The following is a 20464-nucleotide window of genomic DNA, read 5'->3' on the forward strand; positions in this document are numbered from 1 at the left end:
GTTGTAACACACCCTCCTGCCTGCTAACCCTTAATTCACCACTTCATTGTAAGTGGTCTCCTACAGCACGTGTGACTCCCTTCTGCTTAACAATCTGTCCCATCCTGTGTTTAGCTTGGACACTTTGGTTACCTTCTCCGGACCTGAGGAACTGCTCTTTGAAGCTCGAAATCTTGCTGCTTCCACCAGAATAAGTAGATCCAATAAAATGTTCCCTCACCCACCTTGTTTCTCTCAAGGCCTGGGACCAAAACAGCTGCAACAAAAACTGCAAACGCCACCATTTGTAGGCAAGTTAAAATAGAGTGGGATTTTAAATCCCGTTTTAATGGGAAATGGGCATCCAAACCCCTTTGAGCAGCGTTGAAGACTTCAACCTGGATACATATGGTTTTCCAAGTTCCCTTTCTTTGCAAAATAGATTTTTAAATAACATTGATTCTTGGAAACCATTTAGAGTATGCAGCTATTTCAGCATGGTCTCCAGACCTCCACAGGGCTATTTAATAATAAAAAAAAGCTTTGTCTATGTCAGCATTTTTTTTTTTTTGATCGTTGTTGTTTTTTTCTCCTCCCTCCAGATGAGAGCTTGCTGACTTAGAACTTGTATATTATTGCCACAACATAGTTCAATAAAAGTAAGTTTTTCAGTCTTTTGTTAGTGCCAGAGTTAGAGTATGTCTTCGCTGGAGGTGAGCTGACTCGAGTTAAAATAACTGTGGGAAAACCTGGCAACTCTGCTTTTAACTTGTTACCAGCTCAAGTTCAACCCCAAATTTCCCTGTAGGTAGGCTTGGAAGGAGTAGATTTTTACTGGTAAATGTGGATTTCACCACACACAAGCTGACAAAATATTTCCGTCGATAATTGAAATTTGCAGATAGGCAAAGATTTAAAAACAAATCATCAACAACAAAAAAGGCTGTTTGAGAACTTGGTTTGATTTAAGGATATTCATTTTGTCAACATCACATGTCAAAATAGACAACTTGTGTTTTAACAATTATAGAGTGTTAATGTCTTCTGCTATTAGGAATTAACAGTCTGATTTCTGACCTCTTTCCTCTCCACCCCACCTTTGTCTGGCCCCTCCATAACTTCCTGAAACTGTCATTCGAATTCAGCTATGCTGCAGCCTGTCTACAGGCTTTAACTGGAGGGCTTAAGTGGGGCATATGCTGTGTGCTGGTTCCTGTGCATTGTGGTGAATCTCATGAGCATGAATCCAAAAACATGATGCTTTTTCCTCAACCCTTTATCAATGACTACCAGCTTTCTGCGTGTGATCCTAGCTGTCATGGGGGTAGATGGTCTGATTGGTGCATTGAGGGAGGATTGTGTGCGCAAGGGAGGGCTATGTGCACGCATGGCTGAGTCAGCATATGTAGCTGTGAGATTTCCCTTCTGAGCAAGATGTAAATTTCATTTTTTTTTTTTTGTTCCTGGCAGCCTTAGTCTTAACACTTCTGCTTTCCCATCACTAGGGCTGCAGGAAATGTTCTGCGCTGGGTGTCTCGGAAAGGGGGCGAACTATTTTTTGCGTCACGGGGGGTGTTCTGTCACCCTGGGGCAGTGGAGTTCACAATTGTGACCATAGGAGTCAGCGCTGGGCATTATGGTGCAGCGGCTGGAGGACTGATGGGGTCGAGAGAGAGAATGCAGTGTCTGCACTGATGCTGCGTCAACCTCAGTGCATTGACCGGGCTCGACACCGCACAGGCAGGTGGCGTTACTATGTTGGCATAATGGAGAACTCGTGTTGGTGGGAGTCACGTTTAAGTGCAAACACGTGCACAACTAGGTCAACACAAGGCAGCTTCTGTCAATCTAACTTTGTAGTGTAGACCTGGCCTCAGCGGCTTCAATGCAGCGCTGCTAAGGCAGGGTTTGAAGCAATTGAACTAATTGGGGTTTATCCTCATTTATGAGTAGGGTAAATCCTGGGGTTTGTACCAATTTAAGGCTTGCTCCTACCTGTAACTGGGGTAAGCCCTAACCAGTTCAGTGATTGCAAGCTCCAGTTGGCCCTTGTCTAGACTCAGGGCCGGCTCTAACTTTTTTGCCGCCCCAAGGCCCCCCCCCCACATTTTTTTAAAATGCACCGCTCCGCCGTAACAACCCCCCCAAGCATCGTGCCGCCCTGCCCCGCCGAAACAACCTCCCCCCCCCGAGCGCCGCCCTGCCCCGCCAAAACAAACAAAAACAAAAAACCTTGAGCGCTGCCCCACAGAACCAAACAAACAAACCCCCGAGCGCTGCCCCACCACCCGAAGATTGGCCACCCCTTACAAGGTGCCGCCTCAAGCACGTGCTTGGTCGGCTGGTGGCTGGAGCCGGCCCTGTCTAGACTTAGGGTCAGCCCGTGTGCAGCTACATAGGTGGTGGTCCACCCCTAGCTGAATTGGGGCTAGTCCCAGGTGCGAACAAGGCCTCGGGAAAAGGGCTAGTGTAGACGTAGTCTGTGCAGGAGAAAGAGCTAGTAAGATCCTGACCTCACAAGAGCAGTTGAGACTCAGCTGTGTTGCCTCAAGGGAAAGTGTTGCATGTATCATGTGGGTTGTCTGGGTTGTCTCGTGTTCACCAGGTGGTTAGTCATTCCAGGTTTTCACAGAGGGCTTTCTGGCATTTTTGTGGTTGTCAAACCTCTTTCTCCTTTTGACTGAGGGCTGGAGCATTAGTCAGCCTGGCTTTACATTTAAACAGAGAGCATCTCTCGCTGCATTACTGTGTCAATTCCTGTCCAAACTGAATCAGGCTTTCATAGCCTTCTTCCCTGCAGAAAGGCCTGAGTAACTTCCTTCTGGGAGTCTGGCTCTTGTGCTGTTTAACTTGTCTCGTTTCCTGTCTTGTTTTACAAATTTCCTGGGGCAGCTTCCATTGTTGATCTTTGGGTTCCTGAAAAGTGCTTGTTTTTTATTTATTTTATTTTTTTATTTTAAATTGTATTTTTGGTTCGAGTGAACCATGGAGGAAATCTTCCATTTCTTTGTAGAAAAGTCAACTTGTCTAGAGAAGATTTCAGCTCCAGATACAAAAATGATGGTTGTTACTTTAAATGAAAACGGAGATCAAAGTCTCTTAAGGCTGACCCAGTTCCACAAAAGCAAAAACAATTGAATAGTTGCACCGCATGTTTTATTTTACAGTGGGTCACTTATGCAATTCATGTTCACTAAAACAATGGACCTACTTGAAGAATGTTCCGCTAGTCATACTTTCATCTTGTGCTTTCCTTCCCAAAGGGGGGAGAGAGTGTGAGTGTGTGTCTCAGAGAGATCGATCTATATTCATAATTAAAGAACGCTTGAATGAATTACCTTTTTAGTTATTGGCTTTTGTTCTGTTTTTTAAATCCACTGTCTCAAGTTGTAGAGGGAAATCTCCTCTTCTGTTGGGAAGCTGTGACTTTCCCATTTTTAGCCCTCATGGGCTGCATGCAAGGTTCACTAGCCAGTCCTGCACCAATAATGGGTCATTTTGGGGAAAAAGAAACTACGGTAACTTCTGGTGTTGTCAGATGAAGCTGGGGATCTCCCTAGAAGCAGCTTTCTTTCAAGACTTCATTCAAATACTTCTTGCTTCCTGTCAGGGCAGAGGTTATTGGCCTTCTGGGACAACCTTGAACCCGAAAATTAAAGACCGCCCCCCCCCCCCAAATTGGGTGGATAGCTGGGAATTAAGTCACCTGCATTTGTTTCAGCCCTGTCAAAGGTTTGGTTTGGAATGTGTATTTGAACTGAACCAGTGAGCCCTCAGTTTTTGCACAGCTATTCATACACGTGCAGAGTGTCCTTCACAAAGACTTTGCATTTAGGAAAGGGAACTACCGAGTGGGGATACCCTTGTGATAACCATCTGTACTTGAAACAGTCGATTTCGTGCGGTGAGTCTGCAGTTAGCTGCATTTCTGGGCCAGAGAACTATCCCAAGGCAGTTCTCAGCAAATCATTCCCTTCTGCACGTAACCTTCAGAAGGAGAGACCTCCGGGGGAGGCTTTGTTTTTTCTCTTAGCACCCAGTGAGGGTCTGTAAACCTACTAATGTTTGGAAGAGATTCTTCCACTACTGAACTCGGAAGTTGGCCTTTCCTGCCTCTGTTTATGAGGACCACCTAGGTTTCATGCTTCGTGCTCACTAAACACAGCGGGGTGTGTGCCTGGATGTTTGTATTGACTTCTTTCCAAGCAGTAGGGAAGCATCTTGGCTTTTTAGGTTCTGCTTAGCTTTTGAGAGATGTCACCCAAGTTGACAAGCCCCAAACCTGACCCCTTCAGGCGCCATCTCGTCCTCTGTTCCTGATGGCCTTGTTCCAGTTTTGGGTGTGCATGTGAAAGGCCCACATTTCTTTGCCATAGTGCACTGAGAATCAGTAGCCAAAGAAACAGGTGCTAATGAACATTGCAGTGGGCCCAGGGAAGCTAAGTTGATACGGGGCGGAGGAAGAGACTGGAAAACTAGAGGATACTGGGCATCTCTCTGCCCCTGAGCCACCATCCTGCCATTCCCCCATAACAATGAGACCCTTTCCTGCCCTTAACTCAACAGGCTCTCACAGCATCTCTGTTCCTCCTGCTGTCCGTGACCACCTTAATACAGGTGCCCTGGTTTGTGACATCAAAAATATGGCTCTAGCCAAGAACCTGCTAGCATTTAAATATTAATCATGGGATACAGAGACCTTTGTAGGTGTCAAGTATCAGGGGTAGCCGCGTTAGTCTGTATCCACAAAAACAACAAGGAGTCCGATGGCACGTTAAAGACTAACAGATTTATTTGGGCATAAGCTTTCTGCAGAAGTGGTTTTTTTTTTTTTTTTTTTACCCACGAAAGCTTATGCCCAAATAAATCTGTAAGTCTTTAAGGTGCCACTGGACTCCTTGTCTTTGTAGGTAGGGGTGTGGGTGTGTGTGAAACATGAAATACTGGCAGTATGACCACACATCACACCCATATCCCGATCCTGACCTCTGCATTCCCTGAAGTTCTGATCTCTTGGATACTAGGATGGTATCAGAACACACTTAGGTTCATGGGTGTCAGGCCTGGTAGGGACTGTTTATATGCATGTAAAGTCGTGTAGCCCAGAGTTACCTGTGATGCATTTAGCTAGAGAAGAAATCATGCCCAACGCTCACAGCTCATCTTTGTCATTAGGCACTCAGCTAAAACACTATCCATGACATTTCGCAACTTTGCCTTGTCCCCGAGCTCCATTAAACTCCATTAGAGCCATTTGTTGTTCTGGCTGTAGCAGCTTTATAGAATACTAAGTACTTGGCTTCTGCCCATGGCAGTATAATAAAAGGGGAGTTGCTGCTTGCGGTCTCAGAAGTTTGAGGTTCTAAAACTGTTCCGATTCTGGCCTCCACTCCCTGTTTTCAACGTGTTTTTTTGGACCAGTTACAATGTAACTTCCCCCCTTCCCCCCTTTCCAAAAGAGCATTTCAGTCAGGGGAGAAATAGCCCTAATTGTTGAGCAAATGTTACATTCATTTTAATTTTTTCTGTGTGCACGTGTGTGTCTCGTGCACGCGCACACAAACACAGGGGCAAGACATTTCTCTGTCCTTCACTTTCCCCATCAGTGAAATGGAGATGATGATGATTTCCTGCCAGACAGGAGGTTTGTGAGGTTTATCTGGCTTAGCGCCCTACATATAAACTAACTTATTAAATGTCCCCAGATTTGCCCTTCTTGTGAAGACCCCAATTTCACTTTAAATGGTTGATTTGAGAATGAGGTCTTGTGTTTTGGAGTCACTTTGTTTAGAGGAGTAGTGCAAATCTCTCCGCCCAAGTGAGGTCTCTTCCGAGATTGTCCATTGTCAGTGGAAGGGGAGCCTGAGTGCAGTGCAGTAGAACTTCAGAATTACGAACACCTCGGGAATGGAGGTTGTTCGTAACTCTGAACAAAACATGATGGTTCTTTCAAAAGTTTACAACTGAACATTGGCTTAATACAGTGTGAAACGTTGCTATGCAGAAGAAAAATGCTGCTTTTAACCATCTTAATGTAAACGAAACAGTTTCCTTACTTGTCAAATCCTTTTTTTAAATTTTCCTTTATTTTTTTACTAGTTTACGTTTAACACAGTACTGTGTTGTATCGTATTTGTTTTTATTTGTCTCTGCTGCCTGATTGTGTACTTCTGGTTCCAGATGAGGGGGATGATTGACTGGTCAGTTCGTAACTCTGTATTTGCTCTTGTCGTCTACTGTGACAGCAAACCCTTGAAGGACACCGCTTCACGTTACTGTGTAGTTAGCAGTCGTTTAAGATGAATGCAGGGAGTATTCTAGCAACTCACCTGCTTAAAGGTGTATTAGAGCTTGCTAGCTAAGACCTTGTAACTAATACGTATTAATATGCTAGGTCAAGATATTAGTGACTAATTTTGTTTTTAGATGTGCAACTTGAGATGCTTTTAAAGGGGCCTCGTTTTTCAGAACGCAGGTTCAGTGCGTTCAGACAATCAAGCCCTATTTAAGGAGTGTTGAACTGAGCACCCAAAAATGGTCACTTCCGGAAAAATCTTTGCTCTCGTGTAGATAAGGCTTTATCTTGTGCTGGGCTGGGGGAAGCACCAGTGACTTGTAGTTCCATCAAGGGATTTTGGTACTGATTGATACCATGAGAATTGAGGTCAGTAGATGACTTGACACTGAACCTGAGATGAAATTTAAAATAATCTAAATGATGATGAAACCTTGTCCCCTGTGCATAAGTAGTCTCCTTTTTACCAACCCTTCTTCACTGGTACTCCCTATGATCTACATACCCTGACACCAGTGGCACTTCTGAATAGCACTCAAAACAGCTTCCCGCATCCTGCTGTGTTCTCTGCTTTCTTTATCATCTGATGCTGAGGACTGGGCTAGTTTTTAATAGTCTCCATGCTTTACCAGACCCGTATCCTCTGTGGGTTGTGCATAGCGGGACACGTACTGGCCAATGGGTCACTCACACACTTTAAAAGGGGTGTTAAAATTAGGCCCCCGGGGGCTCCCTCACACAGGCAGTGGCAGGGCAGCTTCCCCCATAATGCCCTGCCAATGTATCTCGACCCTCTCCTGGAGGTGTAAGGGTAGCTCTGTCTCCTTGGCCTGTTGAGTCCCTGACAGCAGCTGTAACGCAAATTGTGCCTCTTGAGTTAGTCTGATACTCTCTAGGAACAGGTGTAGTATTGTCACCTGGAAAATTGGGTTCTCTCCGGGGCACTGGCCGCACTGCAGCTCTAACAAAACTTGTGGCCAACGCAGGTCTAAACCTGACTTGTGTCCACCCACCATGTGGTTAATGCTGTTGTTAAACACATCGCCTCACTGGCCAGGGCCTCGACTAAGCTCATGAGTAGGGTTGCTGAATCTGGGGTGCAAACAACTGGGACCTCTGAGCCATTTCATCTGGGACTGCTCCCTCAAAACAGGGATGAATGGGGGCAACCCTGCTCATTGGCCTAGTTAGCACTTGCTTTTTTCCCTTTAAAAATCCCCTCCTTTCATGAGGGCTCTGTGCAGCCTTAGTACATCACAGGCTCCCCTCTCCTTCTTCCCTGATCTGGCAGCAGACCCAGATGGGGAGGGCCCTCTACCCTCTCTCTAACCACTACCACTCGGGCAGCAGAATCGGAGTAGAAAACTCTGAAGGTCTGATCCTCTGCTTCTTGCTCAGGATCTGTGGCTACAAGGTAACATTAGAGCTTTGGTGTTTTTGTGCTATTTTGGTTTTGGTTTTTTTTCACCCCCCTTTTTTTTTCCGTCTTAAGACACCCACACAAACCCTTAAATGAATACCACAAATGGGCCTGTCATACGTTGGGCCAAACTGACTGAAGGCAACAGTCTTTGGCCTGCTTCTTAACTGCTTTCATAGGGCCCCCATGTGTTAGGACTAAACCTAGAACTGTTATTTTCCCTATTTTTTCTTTAGCACCACCTTGTGCTAAAGAAAAAACCCTGTTGTTGCTGGGGGAGTGGCATAGGAGATGTGGTTTGATTTTTCATTTGCCGTTGTTTGGTCTGTAAGGGTATAGAGCAGGGTGGGCAAACTTTTTTTGGCCTGTGGCTGTGCCTCCCCAAACAGCCTGGCCCCCGCCCCCTGACTGCCCCCCAACCCATCCAATCCCCCTGCTCCTTGTCCCCTGACTGCCCCCTCCCGGGACCCCCCGCACCTAACCACCCCATCCCCTATCCAACCCGCCCTGTCCCCTGACTGCCCTGACCCCTATCCACATCCCCACCCCCTGACAGGCCCCCCGGGACTCCCTGCCCCTTTTCCAATCCCACCCCCACCCCCTTACCGTGCTGCTCAGAGCACCAGGACTGGTAGTCGCGCCGCCCAGCCAGAGCCAGCCACGCCACCGCGCAGTCTAGAGCAGGCTGGTGGCTCTCACAGCCACACTGCCCGGCAGGCACTCACAGCCCCACCACCCAGAGCGCTGGCGGCACGGCGAGCTGAGGCTGCGAGGGAGGGGAGACAGCCGGGGGCTAGCCTCCCCAGCTGGGAGCTCAAGGGCCAGGTAGGATGGTCCCGCTGGCCATAGTTTGTCCATCTCCTCTATAGAGCATCTGTATGTGATTGCGCGCCCTCCCCCCCCCATTTTCAGAACCCTACTGTCCTCTTCTAAGCACTCGGGTTCATTTCCTTCAGCTTCCCACTGGTTATTGATGGTAGAGAGGGTTTTTTTAGGTCTTGCTATTTGGAAGTTAGAAAGAAACACTGTACCCTTCCCCCAGCTAATGCGTATATTTCCAGTCTTCTGTGTCTGCGCCGATAGGGAGGAGAGAGGGATGGGAACTGCCGTTCTGAGATCCCACCCAAACTAATCGGGGGAAGAAGGGTTGGGGCAGAGCCGTTGAAATGCAAATGTCTGCAAAGGATGGTTCTTTGCCCCCCACTGTCCTAGGGCCCAGCTTGTATCTGTGAGAATTGTAACTGGGTGGAATGGAAAGACCCATCGCTTTCAAGTGGGTCCCAAGTTCTCCTACCTGGCCTAATCTGTGAACAGAAGCCAATATGAACACCCCGGTGGAGGAGATGTTGATGACTGGATGGTACCTAATGTGTATTTCTTTTCACACCCCACATTTTCGTTGTAGGTGGTTTCACCCCAACATCAACGGAATAGAAGCAGAGAAGTTGCTCCTGACGAGAGGCGTCCATGGGAGTTTTCTGGCCCGGCCTAGTAAAAGCAATCCAGGAGATTTCACTCTCTCCGTCAGGTATGAAAATGGGGGCAGGGGAGCATTGCACTGGGGCAGCTATAGGCATTGGCCTAAATTTTCAGGCATGCACTCTTGCAGACATTTGGTTAATTGGCAAATTCCTGATGAATGCTCCTGCAGATAGGGGAAGGGAGGGGGGGAGGGGGAGCTGTCTGCTGCACCCAGGTACCGGTACGTGGGCCTGATCCCAATCTTGTTCAAGTCAATGGACGTCTTTCCGCTGACTGCCACAAGCTTTGGCTCGTAGGGGGTTGTGCGCACACTGGGCCAACTTGTTGATCCCTGTCGAGTGTGCATAATAGAGCACCGGCAGGGTTCTGTGTTTAGGTGCGAATGCTGATAATTGAGGGCTTTAAGTGCAAGAGACAGGCTAGTCCTCTGAATGTCAGCTTTGAATCCCTCAGCACCCGAGCAACACAGCATTAAATCCTGGCACCGCTGAATGATCCCTTCGTTGTTCCAGGTTAAACTTGAGTACCATTCATGTTGGGTCGGCTTTTTGAACGAGACCTGTGAAAACCCAGGTCCTGTCTGCTCCGCATGGACAAGATCCCAAGGCAACTTCCATTAAAAATGGGCTTTGCCCTTGAAAACTGGGTCAGTGTGTCTCATTGTCAATGCCCAAAGCCATTATAGAAACAAATCTTGTAATTATGGTGATTTGGCTTTGGAATGTGGCCTTCCAGGAAACAGTGGATCGCGTTCCATTTGTGCCTGATGGGACTCCACTGATGTGAAAGTTACAATGAAGATGAACATAAGAATGGCCCCACTGGGTCAGACCAGAGGTCCATCTAGGCAAGTCTCCTGTTTTCTGACAGTAGCCAATGCCAGGTGCCCCCGAGAGAATGACCAGAAGAAGGCAATCATCAAGTGATCCATCCCCTGTCATCCAGTCCCAGCATCTGTCAGTCAGAAGTCTAGGGGCACTGAGAGCATGGGATTCCATCTCTTACCATCTTGGCTAATAGCCATTGATGGACCTATCCTGCATGAATTTATCTAATTCTTTTTTTAATCCAGTTAGTTTTGACCTTCACAACATTTCACAGGTTGACTGCATTCTGTGAAGTACTTCCTTTTGTTTTAATCCTGCTGCCTATTAATCATTCGGTGACCCCCTGTTTCTTGTGTTGTGAAGAGGTAAATAACACTTCACTTTCTCCACACCATGTATGATCTTATAAATCTCTATAATATCCCCCCTTAGTCATCTCTTTTCCAAGCTGGATAGTCCGTGTTTTTAATCTCTGCTCATATGGAAGCTGTTCCATACCCTTAATCATTTTTGTTGCCCTTCTCTGCGAGGTGACCAGAACTGCACGCAGTATTCAAGGTGTGGCCGTACTGTGGATTTGCTTAGTGGCATTGTGATATTTTTTGTCGTCTTATCTATCTGATAATGCAAAGAATAAAGTTGACTCCCTGGGTCCGTGAGGCTAAAAGGGGAAGTTGGTGTATTCCAGGGGTAGCTTTAACCCCTCCTATGCCATACCTACCTGAAGCCTTACCGATAAAACAGGGTCCCTGCCCCCATGCAAGCCTCTTCTGAGGTTATTTTAGTCGTTTGTTGTTTTTTCAGTGGCTGTTAACTTAGGTTTACAAGTCATTACCATATACTTGGTTTAAAGTAACCCCATGCAGCAATATATTGGTTGGTTTTATTTTTATTTTTCCCCCGATCTGGCAGGGTATTGCAGTGTTACAGGATGTAGCATAACTTGTTAATTGGAGTGTCTGTATCCCCTCCCCCAATGCCCTGGCTTTTGGTAGCCACTTGCAGGTTTTAATAGTGTTTTGAATATTTCAAGTGAATTTTCACTTTTGCTGTTGCCCCAAAATAAAATCTCGCTCCTCCTCCCCACGTTCCACCCCCCCTCATTCCTCTCTCTGATGCTGGAACCCAAAATATCCCCATTCATGCTGATCTACAAAGGGCAACTAGTTTCTTGGCCACAGTGAGAGAGGGTTTTTGCCTTTGTTGCTCTATAAAGCAAGCAACAATTGATCTGTTAACAAGCTGGGCAGGGCCCCTGACTTTTCTGACCATAGAGCAGTAATGCAGAGGGCCCTGGGAAGGAACGTGGCTAACTTTTCAGCAGGCTAGAGAGTTTCAGCATCAGACTTTAATTGCTTATGCTGCAGGTAATCTTTGCAATCAGAAGCTGTTGGGTTAATAAGCGACAGGAAGTGTTTCTAATTAGAATGGAAAATAGAGTTAGTCACACAGAGCTGCCTTGAACAAGCTGATCACTGGGAGAGAAGAAGCGTAAGACTGGGTTTGGCTCTGGGTGATGCTAATGCCTTTTTTCTTTGAATTTCTTTTTTTGTGAGTCAGTGTTTTTGTCCGTTTTCAAAGTGAGCCACTGACGGCATCTCGGTAGAGACAGGTATAGTGTGTGAGAAGCGGCATCTGCCTGCACAAGCTTTCCTTTCCAGCACTCTGCCCACACACGCCTGCCATTCCAGTGCCTTGCCGGGGCTCCGTTCTTAGCTGGCCCTTCGGCACTACCCTGGGCAACACGACTGATGATGATGCAAACTGCCCTTAAATCTGCAATCCCGTCTGTTCTGCTCCTGGCGCATGCTGTGATGGAAGGGTTAAAATGTCAGTGACCTCCTGCCGCTGCTAGCCAAAGCTTCCCAGATCTCTTGTGTAAGGAAGTCTCTGTTCCTTGTTCTTGCAGGTGTGTGGGGAGGGGGGGCAGCAGAGGGAGAGGAGGGTGATTTGTGATTTCAGGGGAGTACCTGGAACATTTTTCTAGAGGAAGATGATGCTTGTGTTACCATTTAGTCTGATCCATGATGATTTTACTTCAGGGGTCAGTTATTGTATGTGCTAAGAGTGTAGGTGCTTTCCCACTACCCTTTGGGAACCAGGATGCTCGGTTACTGTTTGTAGCCCAATGGAGTCTTGAGCTGGCTGGTCTCTAGGTGTTACCACAGCATAAATATGGACTTAAAAAAAAAACTGTGGGTAGCTCAACCCAAATCAAATGTCCCTCGCCCATGGCCAGCAAGGTCTGTGTCAAGCACAAAACACAAAGTTTACCTTGAAGTCTTAATATTTATCAATTGTGTGGCCACAACCCACTGACACATTTTGATTCAATGGAAATTCTGAACCAACCTCGCACACAAAGTATGAAATCAGCAATGGCTGTGACACTTAAATGTTTCCAGGAAAGTGCCTCTAAGTTGGTGCATTTGATTTTTGCAACCCAGGTGTCATATCTGAAGTGTCGGATGCTTAAGCGATGGAAAAAAATCTTTCTCCCTGATTATCTTACCTTTGACAACATACTGTCATCTAAAATCTTCCCACCTTAGCTCCCTTCTCATTTCTGGTGACTGCCTTTAAATGCTGGCTTTGTCACACACATGGGGCCGTGTGCATGATGTATGGGATCTCCTCTTGCACACATTTCATGAGTCAAGAAAGCAGTTCTGCACGTGCTTGTGTCCCATTGAAACTGATGCCATGTAAGTGTGTGCTTTCATGAACTGGAACTATAAAGCATAGATCAGTGTACAGAACGAGTAGCATTAGATTATCTGAGTTCCAACCAATCATGTTGCCCAGCATGTTCTTCGAAGAACCAAATGGGTCTGAAAAGTCAGGAGCAGAAAGTACTTTTTCAGAAAGCAACCTAGCCTTCCACCTTCAGCTTCTCCAAGAATGTGTGAAAAGGCAGCTCCCTTTGTGAGAGAGGGGATGTGGGCCCAGGAGAGATGTTAGATGTAGCTCTGGCTGACCAGACCCCAAACAGAGGGATCCACATGTTCATGGATCTCCAGATAAGTCTCTTTCGAGAGGCTAGCAGCTGTTTTGCAGAACCTCAGAAGCCTTCGACAAAAGATGCAGCAGCCTCTGTCCGCATCCCTTGAATGCCTCTTCCCACTGAAGCCAGGCTGCGTAGAGAGAGGAAGATTTGCTTCTGTCTCTGCAGCAATTACTCTGTGTTGGGTTGGAAATGGAGTGATACCCTCTTTATCTTCTTTGTACTTATTTGGAAAATCAGGTAACTTCTGAGTGAGTCAGGTTAGTTCTTTCCAAACCAGTGAAAAATCTGAATGGAGACAAATTCAAAAACAACCTTCCATGGCTCCATCTCTCAGTTCTTTCTTCCTTCCGCCCCTCTTGGGATAGTTTTCAGCTAGTTAGTATAACACGTTGCCACACTTGGGATATTGCAAGCCCCTCATATTCCAGTGTCGGGAGAAGTTTGTTTTCTTGAGCAGTCTTTATTTTTGACATGGGTCTGTGAGCACTGAGCCTTTTGTTAACGGAGTCTGTCTCAAGCTCTGTGCACTTCAGCAGTGCTAACAGAACACATTTAATAATAGCTATGCATAAATATTTGATTCAGCATAGAGCAGAAAGGGTCTTGCAACTTTAGCTGAAGAAATGCAGCAGTGACTCTAATACTCAGATTAAGGGGGAGATAACTCACGAGAAACCGTTGTATATTATCTTATTGTGTCTGTAGAGTGTCTAGCCCAATGTGATCCTGATCTGTTATCTATTCCAGTAGCAACTAGATACACTAACAAGGTGACTGTGCACACATCAGTGGGTTACTTAGTGCTGAATTACCTATTCAGGGACTGGCTCATGTGGGTTATGAGAAGTGGAAGCTTTTCACAGGGACCTGGCAACAAGCCAATCCTTCCTGTTTTATTACAGTGGCACACAAAGCCAGTCTAGACCAGGATCTTGGGGAACAATGGGGCACTTTGGGAGAGATTGTTAAACTTTCACAGGTTTGTAAAACTTAATTTGGTTTGAAGGCCAGTTACAGAAAATGTGAGGGCGGGCGGTGTGGAACGGTGACATCAGAGGTTGTTCAGCCAGTTATCTTAGAGTTGATTTGCATAGAGGGTATTTGCATATTACATTCTCGATTAAAAGATGTTCTAAAAATACCGTAAACGTTAAGTCTGTTTTCACTTCGCACTTAATCACAACTCTCTCTTATCGGTTCAAAGGAAGGACTGGATGCTAATTAGGGTTTTGGTACCCAATCTTATAAAGCTCAGTACTGGCTCTTATCAGAACTAGCCTTTTATACCAGGGGTGATATGATGGAGGTTACTTGAGAGAAGCAGGGAGAACCCTGGACTGTATGTACTAGGCCTCCTCTGTTCTCATGTGGGAACTGTAGTGGGTGCTTCTAGCCGGGTCTCTGGCCTTTTGAAGCATCTAAATATTTAGAATCACTTCTGAGAAAAGCAAGGGTCCATTTACAGAATCAGCTAGCTCTCTGTAAATAACTTTAAACAAGGGGAAACAGTATTTTGAAAGTTTCCTGAGATGCGGCTGGCCTTGGGCCATAGCGTAACACAAATCTGTTAAAAGCACCTAATAGAGATCCTATTAACTTGGTAAATAGGTCACATTTTATGGGAACAGATCTTATCTAGGTTTGCTGCATCCAATAGAAAATGCTTCTGGGTAATAAAATCTTGCTAGAGTGCTTCTCTAGTGATGTCCCTATTAATACTTCTGTAGGACACTGTGATTGTTAGCTAGACACTGGATTTTATAGGTTGTTCCCACTTCCTCCCTGCAAAAGGTAGTAAAAGTACACTCCAGCTGGTATTTGGATGCTTCAATCTGTAACCAAAGAGACAGAATTTGGGATTCTATCCTATGAATTGCATATACACACTGCAGGGTTCAAATCAAACTGTGTTACTGAGGAGATATTGTTTGTTTGCAAGAGTATAGATACAATGAGGAGGAAAGGCGCTGAAAGAGGAATTCAAGAAATCTTGCGAAAACGTCTGTAAAAAAGCTATTGTCCTTGCAGTTGTATGTTAGCACCTAGAGGTCCCATCCGAGAACACAATATACATATGCTTGGTAAGACACAGTCCCAGCTTCAAAGAGTTGACAGTCTAAATAAGCCAGACAGAGAGTCATTTTCATTTAACTGCTAGGGAACCGAGAGACGTGCCCAAGGTCACAAACAATGTCTGTGTCGGAGCTGGGATTAGAAACCAGCTGTTCTGAGTGTCAGTCAAGTGCCTTAATTGCAAGACCATCTTTCTCGAGGGCTGGGTTTCTCACCTTACGAATAGTAGATACAAATCCTGTTTTGTATTCTAAAGGGCCAAACTCTCTGTGGATGTAACTGCAAGGAACTCAGTGGAGTGTCACTAGCAGAGAATTTGGCCTAAATGCTTTGTTTGCTGATATTTCTTGCTTTTCAAGTTTGACTCCGGACTGTGGTTTGCCCGATACCTTGGTACATCCTGGGAATGCCTCCTTTGAATCCTACATTTTGTTCTTCCCAAATCTGGCTTGACCAGCAAAGTTGGGGAAGTGTTACTCTGGGACCAGCAGGCAGGGAACTTGTTCTGTATGGAAAGCTTGGAATCTATGCAGCACAAATCTCCCAGAGAAACCACTGTCCACTGATGAGCTTGCTAATGGCCTAGATATCCTTGATATCTGTGCACCATCCTGGGTCCATGATGTGCCCCTGTGCTCAGTAGTGCACGTGCAGTGCCTGGTACTGCCCTGCTGATTCACGTAAGCAATCCCTGACAGCATCTCAGGTGGGACGCATGTGATCTGGGATCACCTACTAGCTTTTCCAGAAGTCTCTCTCCTTTGTGGTGGTTTTTTAAGCACCCTACCAAGTGAATTCAAATGATAAGAGAATGGGTCTCCTCCTATTGGGGAACATTTCTTGTTGCCTTGTAATAGGAGGTGGGTATCTTACGTTTGTTCTGCCTGGGACGCTCTTTTCTCTCCATTGCAGAGAAATCTTGGGAGTGGTGGGTAGCGGGATGGGAGAACTCTCTGCCACCCTCTTGCCGCCCCCATTGAAGCCTGCATTGATTGAACCATCTGCACCCATTCCATAATTACCCCATGTGGTGATTGCAGGAGAAGTGCCCATCCAAGTTAGGCTGCTGTGTGAAGCCATCCCCCCTTGCCTCATGCTAGCTGGTGGGAAGGAAGAGATTGCATCAGGTCCACATGAGTGAATATTGATTTGGGGCCTGGTGAACTGAGACAGACGAGGCTGAGGGGGAGCTTAATGCAGCGTGGCTGAAGGGCACCTGTGGTCTGCGTGGGCCTGTAAAGAAGGGAGGTGCTTCAACGCTGGGATTTCTCTCCAGCATGGGTCACCAAAGGTTCCGGCCCCCCACAAGGGACTCTCGTGATGGTGAAAGATGCCAGAAGGTCTTTCTGAGAAAACAAACAGGTGCAGCAACAGCACAGGCTCACATGTGCTTTGAACCTCAGCTGGAGAGACCAATTCTAGGGTGAGACTTAATCGCTCTCCATGCCCTTTTGATCCTTGGCCTTTCTGCTAAATTGCTGTACTGCGTCACCTATCCAATGGGGAAAAGGACTGAGAACATCATCGGCTGATTTCATATAAGCCCCTGGGGCATTGGGTGGTAGTGAGTTCTAGCCTTCATGCACCCAACCTGGATTTGAACCTGGATGATGACACTCGACTCCATTCTGGAGCCATTTAGTTCTGACTTCTGTCTGTCCAGTTGGATGTACGTCTCAAAAGGCAAGAGAATAACATTCAGCTTTCTTTGGCATGGTGCAATGGTAGAGAACTCAGCATTTTGTGAGCACCCAGGCTACTGTCTGATCAGGGCCAAGTTTTCAACCACGTTTCTAAAATACGTGGGAGGCTCTTCCTGTTTTGCATAGACAACATTTTGGTGTTTTGCAAGTGGGGTCACACGTTGCCTGATAAGCTTTAGGCTGTCTTTGTGCCTCTGCCCGATGAAACATGTGACCAAAAATACTTTGGGGGGACAGCAGCCAAGCATGGCTCATGTTTTGACTCGTAGACCAGTTCTTCTGCCTTTGGTGCCAAAAATGATCTGATTCAGATGCCCGCCAATCTGAGCGTCTTCGGTCTAGAAATCGGCCTTGAAACCTAATGAGGCTGTTCTGGAAGTCTTGAGTCTGTTTTCAATTGGCCCAGTTAAGAAACAGCACCGAGAACAATTTCTCCCAAGGGGGAAATGTTATAATAAAGAAAATGCCAAATATTTTCAACCATCAAAAAAAAGGGTTGTGGTTCACTTTGGGGCCATGGGCAGGGTTTGGGTGAGCTCTGAGCTCATGCAAAACATTTTGACCACCCATCGTGAGTTTTACCTAGTTGTTCTGAATGCTGTGAGTAGCTGCATCCCCACTTCATTAGCAGAGCATGTAGGACAGAATTCTTGTCCCTGGTAGGGCTCTTCCAGGCACTACTGCTCATCCTACACAAGCTCCTACAGAAGCTGCTGCTGATGTGAAGGTTATGAAAGGAAGGGTGGCCAGATTCAGGAGATCTTGTTTTGAATCCTGGCTCTGTCACCAATTTCTTGTGACCTTACAAAAGTCCCTTTATCTCCTTGTGCTGCAGTTCTTCACCTGTAGAATAGAAGTAAAAATGCACAATAGCTCTCTCCTTTTATCTCTCCTCTAAGTAGATTGCAAAGCCTTCAGGGCAGGGACTGAGAGTCTCGGTGTTGATGCAATGCCTAACATGGTGGTGCCCTGATCTCTAACAGGGCCTCCAGATATGCCATTGTAATACAGGTTATCGAGGTTTCTCATGAAGTTTGGAATGGACGCACCATCTAGTTCAGAGGGTTTTGAACTTGCTGACTCTGAAATCTCCAGAGAAGTTGGATCCTGCTAGCAAACAGTGCTGCGTCCACGTGCTAGAACAAAGTCCATGTTAACGAGCAGTAGCAATGCCACTAGGTGAGCCGCGTATCTCGGCTTTGCTCTTTTTTTTCCCCCCAATCAGGCCAGGTTGTTGCATCGATGAGGATGTATTTCTGGGATCGGGGTCTATGGCCCAGTTTGAAACTACTCAGGGAGACTTTTAAAGTTGCAAAAGGGCACTGGGGGGGAAATGAAATCCCTCAATGCCCTTTGTGCTAAGCATGACCTTGAGGGCTGCCTGGATAAAGGGCCCCAATTGTCCATTTTCTCTTTGCATCCATGCAGTCAGTGCTAGCAGTCTTTTTGACCGGGGGGGGGGGATTTCAGTGAACTGAGGCTTTGTAGGTTTTTAATGGGCTTGGGTTGTGGGGAGGGAGCAGAAGAATGAAGGAAACTTCAGAGCGTCTGGCCAAATGGCGAAGATGTGGCTTCCATCCGGTGTGTTCTGTGCTGAGCAAAGGCTCGCCGCGTCCAGCCTCCGGCACGAAACAGCTGGCGAGCGTCATCTGCCAGCTGTGATTGGATCAGTAACGATGCTGCCCAATTTAGGACAAAACTTTTGCCCGGCCAGGCTGCCACATTGGGGAAGCGGAGCCTAGAGATCTCCCCCCTTGATGCTTTTATAAGCACAAACTCACTTTGCATAAGGGGTAGATAAGGTCTGATTTTAACCCACGCTCACTCTCTGCCTCTCTCACTAAAGATGTTTCCAGAGCGTGTGGTGACGATTACCATCTCTGACTATGGTCAGGGTGTTTTTGAAGGGCTGAGTAACCACAGTTGGAGACAGACTTGAAAAGACTTTCCACATTTCTCTTGAAAAGCTGGCCCAGAATCCCCTTGGAAATCCTTCCCTAGCAGGTCAGTGGCAGGGTTCGTCATCTGCACCCCAGATCCAGATGCTCCCAGACCTTTTTTAAGGCGGTGTCTATATTACAACTAGAACAGACTCTGAAAGGGTCCGATTCAAGCCGGAGTTAGACGGGTGTTAACCATGTCCTGGTAACTCCATCTTTCAAAACAGTCGCTCCTGCTCTGCTTTCGGTGCACGGCAGCTTAGTTTCTTGAGGACTGAAATGCTGTGGTCCATCTCGAGCTTTTGCGCTCAGTATATGGGGTTTCTGGGCGAAAGGTCAGACTAAAATTCACCGCTCGGCATCGTGCGCCTCTGTTTACTGCGTGTGATGTACTGTGACCAGGAGTTCAGTGCCGGCCCCTCCAGAGATGGGTTTCATGTATTGCTGGGCCAAAAATTCTCCTGGCACGTAGAGTGGCTTTTCAGAAGCGCCCGGCATTGTCCTAGCTCCGCTCCGTTGACTCTACTGGGAGCTTCTGTGGAGTAGGGCTGGTTTGCTCATGGCAGCATCCTTATTTGCTTAAGAAACGTCTCCCTCTGGCAGAACCAAAGGTAAACGGCCCGAGCTCCCCAGCATATGGGCACAGCGCCTGTGGAGCTTATGCCGCTTTACACCAGTGGAGGATTTGGCCTACCGTGGGTGGCTGCTGAATCTTTGAGGAAGCGGAGCGGCTAGAGAACATGTGGCTACTGCTGCATTTCTGGAAGTCAGACTTTTGCCCTGGGTCACCAAGGATTCAGAAATCCTGATGGCACTTAAAACTCATCTGCACTTCTTGAATAGCTTTATTGGTCTAAAATAATGCAGTTATGTGCCTTTGAAAGGGACTTGCCCGCTGAGCTGGACCTGAATAAGAGATGCTCTTTCGCAAAATCCATTGGCCTTGACAGTCACGTCATCCCTCTGCTATTGCTGCTGAGTATTAAATGAAATGTATTTAGTGTAACGACTTGGCCCTCCTTTCCTCATTTGATTCCTGCCATAGTAATGTCACAAGCCTCCCTTTTGATGTCACGGTCCCTAGATGCAGAAATGATTGTGCTGTCAACTGATGGGGCAACTCTAGGCTGGAAACCCATCTGAGGACCCAAATCTGGGCCAAAAATCGGGGCTAGATCATCAGGTGATGCAAACTGACTTAGCTCCATTCACGCTCATTTCATTTCATTGCTGGCTGGAGACACAGCAGGCCATCACCTGCACGCTTGCACCGGTTCGCAGTAGTGTAGATCAACTTGTCTGTACCCGGCATCCTCTGATTTCCCCCAACCCATTCTACAGTGAGGGGCGCTTTCTCCCTCACTCAGAATAACTGGAAGCAGCCCCTTGAGGAAAACTCAGCCTGCAAGGGCTTGTTTAGATTAGAGGAATTTGCACGGAAGCAGCTAAATTGATGTAAGACACTGCTGCAAAGTCTTGTAGGTGTGGTTGGGGTGGGAGGGAGGGAGAGAATGAAATAATCCAGCTCCATCCATGTTCTACTGCTTATTTGCTTTTAATGCTGAGGGGTGGTGGGGACCTGGACTCTAGCCAAGGTCGGGTTGTCACTTTCCTTTCCAAGACAGGTCACACGTGGGCTGGAAGCTTTTCTCCCCAGGTCACGGCCAGTGCACAGTATCTAAATCCTGCTCTTCCTGTCGTAGGCTCCTCTCCCACGTCTAGAAACGGGCACCAGCTG

The 20464-nt window shown here is 46.8% G+C and overlaps 1 protein-coding gene across 2 annotated transcripts in view; it reads left to right on the plus strand.

Annotated features, from left to right (window-relative positions):
• LOC128826236 (tyrosine-protein phosphatase non-receptor type 11-like) overlaps positions 1–20464 on the plus strand; it is an 82494-nt gene that overhangs the window by 43947 nt on the left and 18083 nt on the right. For both annotated transcript variants that reach the window (XM_054009431.1, XM_054009433.1), the window contains exon 2: positions 9100–9222. In XM_054009431.1, coding sequence (XP_053865406.1) covers positions 9100–9222 — 123 coding nt within the window. The remainder of the gene's footprint in view (positions 1–9099; positions 9223–20464) is intronic.

Source organism: Malaclemys terrapin, chromosome 19 (assembly GCF_027887155.1).
Source record: "Malaclemys terrapin pileata isolate rMalTer1 chromosome 19, rMalTer1.hap1, whole genome shotgun sequence".
In the NCBI taxonomy this organism is placed as follows: Eukaryota; Metazoa; Chordata; order Testudines; family Emydidae; genus Malaclemys; species Malaclemys terrapin.